This window comes from Ananas comosus, linkage group 11 (assembly GCF_001540865.1).
Source record: "Ananas comosus cultivar F153 linkage group 11, ASM154086v1, whole genome shotgun sequence".
Lineage (NCBI taxonomy): Eukaryota > Viridiplantae > Streptophyta > Magnoliopsida > Poales > Bromeliaceae > Ananas > Ananas comosus.
In genome coordinates this window covers 12,375,619-12,385,750 of record NC_033631.1, presented here as the reverse complement: position 1 = coordinate 12,385,750, position 10,132 = coordinate 12,375,619, and the positions used below count along the sequence as shown (strand labels likewise).

The window sequence follows — 10,132 nt, the reverse complement described above, 5'->3', positions numbered from 1 at the left end:
GAAAAATAAAAAAGAAGAATATTTCAGGTAAGTAGAGAATTTTGCCCTGAATCAGTATAGAATTATGTAATTAATTTGGCAGCCACAGCTAAGACAAATTTCCACACTTGGTATGGTAATGGAATTATCGTCTAACTTGTCTTCATTTCACTAAAGAACAAAATTAGAAGCCATATATAAGCACACCTGTGCTTGAGACTTGGAATTAGCTGCTCCATAACACATTATCCACTAGGGCAGGAGCTTTACGTGGCGAAAAAAAAAGAAGAAAAGAGATGGATGCAGTGTTGGTAAAGAATGAAGTTCACAGCAGCGGAAGGCGGGCTCACGGTGTGGCGATCGGCCCATCGGAGGGCAGGCAAGTTGTCAAATGTATCAAAAGGAGACGGAGGGAGCCCACGGTTGCCACCGACGCCAATGGTGAAGTCGTCGAACGATCTTCGCCTAGTACAACCATCAAAAGGAGTTCAAGGTTTCGCGGGGTTAGCAGGTATAGAAATTAAGCAAATCAGAAACTGTTCCATTTACATATCTGCACTGTTATACCTGTAGCACAACACATATGTCATATATATTGTTAAGAAGTTCTTTGAATGTTCTAACTTCTCATCATTCTACTATATATATTTATATATATATATAGCAGTTGACAAGAGCAAATTTTCCGAACACAGGCATAGATGGACAGGCCGTTACGAAGCACATTTGTGGGACAAAAGCTCTTGGAATATAACACAAAGAAAGAAGGGAAAACAAGGTAAAGTTGTCCTATGTATTGCGTCTTCTCAATTTTGGGCCTTTTACTTTGCTCCTACAGGTTAAATAATTGAATCTTATATATTGTTCATTAATTGATTCAAAACAGTTTATCTAGGAGCATATGATGTGGAAGAAGCAGCAGCAAGAGCTTATGACCTCGCAGCACTCAAGTATTGGGGACCAACTACCTACACAAACTTCCCAGTATGTCTTAAAAGCCACACATATAGTTCTCATTAATCATATCATATTAGTATATTATGAAGATAATTATGTTAGTATGTAATCAGTATCACCTTAGCTTGAACATGCACCAGTGAAACTGACCCTTCCTATTCAATTGGATTCACGATGAAACTTGTATCTTTTTCAGAATATTAATCAGGGAACTTACTACTAATAAAGCACTGTAATCCAAATTGGATGTTCTTAGAATGCTCTTTGTAGTTTTACTGTATCCCATTTAAGAGTTTATAAATTCATCATGAATAACTAAACCTCGCAGTGCAAAAGAACAAGGAGAGATGGAGAGAGTACGTAGTACGTACACAATTATTTAGGTAGTGTATGATGCAATACTCGGCATATAGTTTTTAAGTACGAATTATCGACTGTTGTTTCAGGTATCTGACTATGAAAATGAGCTCGAAATCATGAAGAATGCTACCAAAGAAGAGTACCTTGCATCGCTAAGGAGGTGGTAAAATCTTGCCTCTACCTGAAGAATTATTCAAACAATTAATCTTAGAAGCAAACTCCTCAATACTGATTAATTTGGTATGATAGCAGGAAGAGCAGCGGTTTCTCAAGAGGCGTGTCTAAATACCGCGGAGTTGCACGGTATATATTCGTCGACCAAAAATGTTTTTGATCACCAGTAATTTTATGAAGGGGAATGAAAGACATAACGGATTTAAGTATATTACAGGCATCATCACAACGGAAGATGGGAAGCGCGCATTGGAAGAGTTTTTGGAAACAAGTACCTCTATCTTGGCACTTACAGTAAGTAAAACACACAGTTTTTAAGTACTCAAACACTAAAAATCAATTTTAGTGCATATTTATAGATCTCTATTTTAATTACTCCTTATTTGCACACTTGAAACCTTTTCTTGCATTAAAGTTTATTTGAGCCATGGCATGACCTTAACTGTTTTTCTTTCTACCTATTCTTTTGATTCTCCAATCTTTTTTTCTGTTATTTACTTATTTACTTGGGAGTGGATTCCTCATTGGTAGTGTTTGTTGCCTTTTAGAATTTTCTCAAAACGAAAAAATAATTCTTATTTCCGTAGCTTACCAAATGAACATATGAATCTATTGTTAGGTACTCAAGAGGAAGCTGCTCATGCATACGACATTGCAGCAATCGAGTATAGGGGGATAAATGCCGTGACAAACTTCGATTTGAGCACATACATCAAATGGCTAAAGCCAGCTTCTTCGACACTCTCGGTTATCACCCAGGAGCAAGCCTCAATGAACCAATTCTCTATCAGCGAATCCGAGATAATCTCAAGCAACAACCCCTTCATCTCAGATAGTATGGTCTCACCATATAAACAAGAATTCACACTTCCTCAGTTCCATAATAACGGCGGCTTCGGTAGAAGAGCCTCTCCTACTGCACTCAGCCTCCTACTGAAGTCGTCGATGTTTAGGCGATTGGTAGAGAAGAACTCTAAAGCCGTGGACGAAGTAGGAGTCTTTTGCGAAGGGATCAAGGATAATGCGCCTTACGGCTGTTTCTCATCAACTGTTGATGGTCCTCAAAGCATCAAACTGCAGGAGAATCTTTCGTATAATTACAGCAGCGAACAGATAATTTGGGATGGAGCTGTGAGCTTGTCTTCGATGCAATGAAAGGCGTCGAGAGAATCCAGTTTATCTTCTCTCAGTTTCTTTTAGTTTCTTTTCCAAATTTCGCATTTGTATGTCGTTAGATCCCTTTGCACCAATCAGTGCAAAAGGAAGAGTAATTTGAGAATCATTACGAACTTCTTTAGTGTATAGAAATGTTACGTACGCAGCTAACAAATTGGTCTTGCATGGAAGAGGAATGTTGCTTATCGTAGCACTTTGGCTTGCGCGGAGTTGGTCTCAACCAAGAAGAATGTGGTCTCTTCTGCTGCTTTCTCCTGTGGGAAAAAGTGCCTTTCGGCACCACTTAGATATTGCCGGCCATCTCCGAGGTCTGGTTGCCTCATTTTGTAGCTAAGTTTATCTTCTTAATGAATGAAGCGATAGCAAGTTATCTATTTCTCAAAAAAAAAAGAAGAAAAAGATATTGCCGTCCAAATGGTGCTTCTTTGTGCCTGCTCCTCTTGGCCTGCGCGCTGCGGCGTCACCTCTTTCTGATGAAGACTGCTGACGAATCAGTAGAGAGTGTGGCATTTCAGCCGAGGTGCTCAGCAGGGAGTTGGGTATCACTCTCGACGATTTTGGGTTGAGAATTGGTTGTTTGCATGTTGGGAAGCGTATGAGCGACAGCATTCGTTGGATTTGGGTGGGTTTATTAATGTTTTTTAGCTCTTTTCTGTTTAGTTGACGGAATGCTCAGTCTTCTATTGTAGTTGGCCACAGGCCACCGTAGTATCAGGGACTTTAAAAATATTCTGTGCAGCTTGGTCCCTGGCCCATCCGAATCCAGGCCATTTTGAAAGAGTAAAGAATTACAAAACTGTTGCTATTATGTCCTATTATTCCTTAGAAAAAACTGCCAAGAGTTATAAAAAAGACTATTAGACTTAGCTTTTAAAATGGCTTATTATGTGTGTTAATAAGTGAGTTAGTAGGTGGGTTATGGTGGTTAGATCTATTGTATCTTAGGTTTATAAATTGAGGGTGTCATTAAGGCCAAAACATAAGAAAGTGTGTACATGTTGTAATCCTCTTTTCTAAATAATCGAGAGGGCTTAGTTTTTTTTTAGGTTAACCTCCATCTCTCTTTTTTCTTTTCTTTACATATTTAATCGTAGGACTCAAAAAAGTCTGGACTAGCAATAGGGAAAAAGATTTTTCCATCTTTGTGGAGAAGGGTGAGCGCCACACAGGTTTTGCGAGTAAAAATGCTAAGTCTGTGATAGTAGCCTACCTTTCGCACTCCGTAGGATGCTAGTTGTACTTACTTTTCCTTAATAAAATTGTTTTAGAGACCTCCTAAAACCCTTCAAAAACACAAAAATGATGCCAGAAAGAAGAAATAGATCTAATTGATTGTGTTATGAACAAAAAGATAGCACATCGACTGAGGTCTTTACTGCAGAAACATTTTGTTTTGAATTCTTTCTTTACAGCGTAATAAATCGAATACCATGCATCAGTAAATTCATTTCTCCATAGATACCTTAGGATATCCACAGTCATTTCTACTGCATATTGATGAGAGGAAAAGTTCGATGCAAAGAATAGTTTCCAAGAGGATTCAAATTTTATTTTCGTTCTTTAGTTTCTCCAGCCGAAGGATTTAGCTAATCTTGGGGTCAAATTTAAAGGTTACAAGCACTTTTTAAGAAGAGCACACAGTAAGTTTAATACAAAGACTAGACAATTGCAGCAAAAGGAAGGAGCGATATTTGAGCCACCGTGCAAAAATAAAATAAAATAAAAAAGCATAACATACTAAGTTTCTGTTAGTACAATGTCAATGTTCTCACAGTTTGTGAGCACTAAAATCTGATAGCCATTCTTAATTGCTTAAGTTACTGGTATTCTCTCTTTAACAGCCCGTGTATTAACCTCCCTTTTAGGACATGCCCTTCTATTGTGTCCCTTTACAAAGCAATAACTGCACGAATAAGTTCGTTTCGAAGTGATAATAAATTGTCCCTTTTGAGTATTTGAACCAGCACTCCCTCCTGGCTGGATGAGTTTCGAACATGTGCGGCAATTATGCCCAATTTGTCCACAAAGTGTGCAATGCCGAGAGCTCTTTGGATTCTTCTTTCTTTCTCCCTCTGATTTTAACTTTCCACAGGTCCGACGGTTGTGACCTCGTTCCCCACATAGCCGGCATTTGAAACGCATCTCACCTGAAGTCTGTCTCAGGGTTGGGCAATAGTGTCTCCTATGTCCTTCTTGCCCACACATGCTGCAGTAGAACTTCACTCCTGGAAAAGAATCGGAAGATATTTAAAAAAGAAATTAACATCATAAATCAAACTTAAAAACAACACTGCCATCTGATATTATAACATAAATTGCCAATTCATGAAAGATAATAATCCACCGCTCCACCTTTCTTTGGTCCATATTCTTTTACACTCAAACTCTAATCCTATTCCATCAGTTTACTACTGTACTGGGTTGTACGCACTTTTGATTCGGAGATAATCTCCTATTTTGAAATACCTAGTTTTCTTTGGTCCATATGTGTGATAAATAATTCTCTAAATAGTTATCCAAAATTCAAATACCTGTATAGCGTGTACACAAGCGCATGTCTGTGTGTGTAGAGAGAGAGAGAGAGAGAGAGAGAGAGAGAACCTTTCATGGCTATGCTTCTCTTAAGACGATTCTCTGGATTACTGAAATATGCTTTCAATGTTTCAGAAGCCCGCTTTCTTGCAGCAGCTGTACCTTTTGCTTTCTGCAAGTAAAGGAAATCATACATACAAATTGAAACCTTATAATCATACTCTGGCCAACAAATTATGTTAAAATAGAGACCAAAAAAGATTTTGTTTACCTTAATTGCGGCTACCCTTTGCGCATGCAGAACAGGATCCCGGTGAATAATCTTCATGCGCTTACTAAACAATCCTGTTTTAGCATTGAGACTCTGCAATTATTGAACTATTCAAAGGCAGTAAGCAACAAATTCAATGCACTGGGCAGCAATAAACCATGGTTAAAGGAGTTAACAGGTTCTTTTAGAATTGAATATATATATATATATATATATATATATATAGAGAGAGAGAGAGAGAGAGAGAGAGAGAGAGAGAGTCAGTCCGGCTATGGTGCTTTCAAAAGCACAAAGTACTTGGTGCTTGTAAGTTTTTGCCGTTAGATCTACCCCTTCGATCATTTCTACCCGTTATATCATACTATTCAACCGACCACCCATTCAATCCAAGGGAACCACTATCATCCTAACCACACATCCCTTAATTTAAGAGCCGAAAACCTACAAGTACCAATGACTTGGTACTTTTAAAAGCATAGGAGCTAAATTCTATATAAGCTAAATTCTATTTATATATATATAGAGTTGAGCTAGAATACTATCGATAGTAAACAAGTCGTTTTACTACGATTTGTTTTCGATGATAGAGCTTCCAAATTGACGATCGGCTCCGTTAAATATGATCTAAACCATTTAAACTAGCTAGAAATCAAATTTCACGCACTTTCGATATTGTTCTTTTATCCATCAAGTGAACAGAAAAATGAATGGCTGAAAATGAATATTCTTTAAAAAATGATGATAGGAGTCTTGTAATCAAGATCAAGAGTATAGATCTTGTTTTAAATAGTTTAAAGAATTTTCTAACAAAAATTCAATTGATTTGGATATTTTTACGCCGTTAAACGAGAAAACGCCTCTTATCGACCATAAAATTACAAATTTTGAAACCCTTTGATCATTAGGCAAATGATGTCGAAAAGATTTGAAATTTGATTTCTAAACACTTCAAGTGGTATAGATCATGTTCAACGGAGCCGATCGTCAATTTGGAAGCTCTATCATCGAAAACAAATAAGTAGTAAAACGGCTCGTTTACTATCGATAGTATTCTAGCTCAACTCTCTCTCTCTCTCTCTCTATATATATATATATAGAAGATGGTACTGCTAAAGCCCGTGTAAGTGTTTGTTGTGTGGAGTTGCAGGCGTATTGGGGTGCCCCAGGGTTGTGGAGTGCATGTAGGAAACAAAAAAGCACCCTTGCATAGGCACAGTCACACAATGCAGGCATGCCAATAATCAAGAGCAAGTTACTCTGGTTCATAAGATGATCGGAGATTCATGTGAAGCACATTAACAGCATAACATATTGCACAGTATTTTTAATGTTCCCTGTTGCTCTAAAACAAAGAAGTTTAGAAATATATGGAAAAGAAACTTACTCTCAATGATCTGCTAATCTTTAAGCTAACTTCAGGAGATGGTGACTGGTAGACACGCTTTGATCTTCTCGAAATATCAACCTTTATGTCTAGTTTATCAACTTCATCATCTTCCTTAACTTTTAGCGGTGAGCTGCAAAAATGCCAAAAATGTGGGAGTGAGTCTCATATACTCTGAACTCTGAAGATTATATAATCAGTAGCAATAGGAATGGAAGTACGAGGGTTACCTAGATCGAGCTTTCTCCCATGGCCGTTCATCAATAGATTCTTCCCATATGACACAATCTCCTAAACATTGCCAACAAGTTCTAATGCCCTGTAGACATATGCAGGTTTAATACGACAAGCATTAACAGCTCACTGAAATTATGGGCATTTTATGAGCAGTAAATCATAAGCATAATTTGTTTATGCTGATATAGCATAATAATCATTTAAACGTCTATTTTTGTACAACTAGAACCAGTAAAAGGAATCATAATGTTGTGAATAGACTACTTTCTCTGCACTCCATAAAATCAATGGTCTCAATAATGGGTCATTTTGATGGTCATATTTACTGCAATAGAAAAATATGTTTACGAAGTTATTCAAGGATACAAAAATTTTGCAGTTTGCACACACCGTGAGTATGTTGGGTAATACAGTTGCAAATATCAGTAATCCAATAAAAAGTCCAACCAAAATAGTTTGCATAACATTGCATCTACCTTCCCATTGCACTGGGCACAGTCGGATCTTAATCTCTCTATTCCGCATTCAGTACAAGGTGTATATCCTCTGCCTCTACAACTAGGGCAAGGCAATTCTCTAATGTATTGCCCATTTGGACCAAACCAGGATCTTAGTTTCGCCGCAACAGGATTTGGATTCCTAATGAAACAAACTAATTTTAGCACAAGTAAGAGAATTAAAGTTAAGAAATTTCAAAAAAAAAAGAAGAAGAAACAATCGTGCTAATGCATCTCACTAATTAGCGAACTAAACACAATCTTTTCTCTCTTCCGATTCGAATCGCGCAATTGAAATCTTTTCATTAATCAGCAATATTTCCTTGATTCCTAATTTCACAACCCACCAAATTCATTACAAGCAAGCAATCGAGATAAAATAAAGAAGCGAACCTTAAGTTGGGATCCACATCGAGCCCTAGTAACTCTGTCGAAGGATCGTAATCGAGCTGCTACAAAAGAGGATCGAACTCAAAAAGCTTACAAGAAAAAACAAAAAAAAAACAGGAAACATCAAAAAGTAGGACGATCGCTGCTATTGGGGGCGAGAGAGAAGGGTTAGGGTTTTTACGGAAGCGGAGTCGCCGTTCACGGAGAATGGAGTTCGCCGTGAGAGGAGGCGAGTACGAGGAAAGGGGCGGAGATCGCTTCGAGATCGGCGGCTCGTCCACCTCCCCATGGGAAGAGGGAGACGAAGGGAAGGGTAGAGAGAGAGCATAGCGGTGATAAGGTTGCTTTGCAGAGAGAGAGACAGAGTTGCTTTGCAGAGAGAGAGAGAGAGAGAGAGAGAGAGAGGAGCGAAGGGAGTGAGTGACTGAGCGGTGGGAAGAAGGAGATGAGCACGGAATTGAGCTGTCATAGACTCATAGCACGTGCTCACGTGGCAAAAGCTTAATCCACAAAATTTTCTTCAAATTTCCTTTACTGATTCACAGACGCTTCGTTTGGAAATAGGGATGTCAATACTCCGAATTCGAGTTCGAATTCGAACATAGCGGTTTTATTTGAGATAAATGGATATGAATTCGGTTATAGATATAGAAAATAAAATTTCGCCGAATATGAATACGAATATAGATTTTATATTTATCCCGTCCGAACCCAAATCCAAATCTGAATAAATTATATATATACATAATTTATTTTTATTTATTTTAATAATATATAAAATATTTAATAATTTTTATTTTTAAGATCTTTATTCAACTGTATGAATTTTTAAAGTCCGCCGGATTCGGGTCCAGGTTCAGGTTTCAAGTTTTTGGTCGGGTACAAATATAAGTATGAATTTTTAAAATCCGTCGGATTCGGATCCGGGTACAAGTTTTAATTTAATTTTCGAGTTCGAATTCGGATTTTTAAAAATCCGACAGAAACCCGACCCGTTGACATCCCTATTTGGAACTAGTATGGGACCTATGCTGCGCTAATATTTCGGATAATTAAGATATATAGTTATTAAAATTTTAAGATTGAAAAAAGTCTAACTAAATAAATACAAAAGAAATTTATAAAATAGTCTTATGTATATTATAAAAAAAATTATTTTTTATTAATATTTTCTTAACTATCAGTATTTGTAAAGTTAAATTATACTAATAATTTTATTTAAAACTTCGATCAAATTTTTAGTTTTGATAGTTATTCTATAAATAAATTTTTTTAACTTAAAAAGTTAAAATTGGAGGACTTATTTTAAATTTTTTTGAGAGAAGGGTAGCACGCTACCCGCTTCATTCATTAAGGACGTGAATTAAGCTACGTGGGTGGGGCAGCAAGGCCTCGGCAAGTGACGAGAAGACGCNGGGGGGGGGTGGGTAAGCTACAGTTGAGTCAGTCTGGCGAAATTTTCATCCACAGGTCCGTCAACTGAATGATCTTGTAAGAACCTACTGTTGGGTTGTACTAAGACGTCCTGAAGATCGCCCTATTCCGGAGGTCTCAGGTGATCCACCAGGTTGCTATACGTCCTATGAAACGACGTGCTGGGATAGTGGACTTACTTTAAATTGAAGAATAGATTAGGGTGCTTTGGCTTTACCAAAATTGATGGGCTAAAGAGAAACTATTACATGCATCTAGTGTATAACAATACTCTATATACCGTAACATATATTAGATGATTAATATTCTAATATCAATATTTAATTAAATATATATGATCAACGTTAAATTATATTTTATGAATTAATTTTAAAATTTCTATTAAAAAGTTTTAGGTACGTGGTGTATGTACAAATATACACTTGGTGGCTTCGTGCAAAGAATGTTTAATTAAATGTACTTGTAATTTCAAGAAAGAGAAGAAATCTTTGTTTGCATCTAATGTATACTGATGCTCCATACACTGCACAGAATATTAGATAATTGATAATATATTTGATAATTAATATTATAAAATTAAATATGATACAATATATAATATATAAAATATTTGAATAATTTATTATACTACATAAATTTATTTTTAATACACATTTTAGAATCGGCTTATAGTACAATAAGTGCATCTAAAATTTTTATTGGATATGTGGCAAATCCCATTGGCTTTTTGGCAAGGTGGCT

The 10,132-nt window shown here is 36.8% G+C and overlaps 2 protein-coding genes across 2 annotated transcripts; one reads left to right on the top strand and one right to left on the bottom strand.

Annotated features, from left to right (window-relative positions):
* On the top strand, window positions 276–2,625 carry LOC109717198 (AP2-like ethylene-responsive transcription factor At1g16060). The gene is made up of 7 exons (XM_020242869.1): window positions 276–490; window positions 675–757; window positions 875–963; window positions 1,383–1,456; window positions 1,549–1,599; window positions 1,688–1,764; window positions 2,090–2,625. Exons 1-7 carry the CDS (start codon window positions 276–278, stop codon window positions 2,623–2,625), a joined length of 1,125 nt encoding a protein of 374 aa, XP_020098458.1.
* LOC109717197 lies at window positions 4,337–8,246 on the bottom strand. The gene is made up of 8 exons (XM_020242868.1): window positions 8,139–8,246; window positions 7,961–8,019; window positions 7,547–7,709; window positions 7,064–7,152; window positions 6,834–6,966; window positions 5,450–5,542; window positions 5,248–5,350; window positions 4,337–4,871 (listed from the first exon to the last, which is right to left on the bottom strand). Exons 1-8 carry the CDS (start codon window positions 8,244–8,246, stop codon window positions 4,459–4,461), a joined length of 1,161 nt encoding a protein of 386 aa, XP_020098457.1. The 3' UTR covers window positions 4,337–4,458.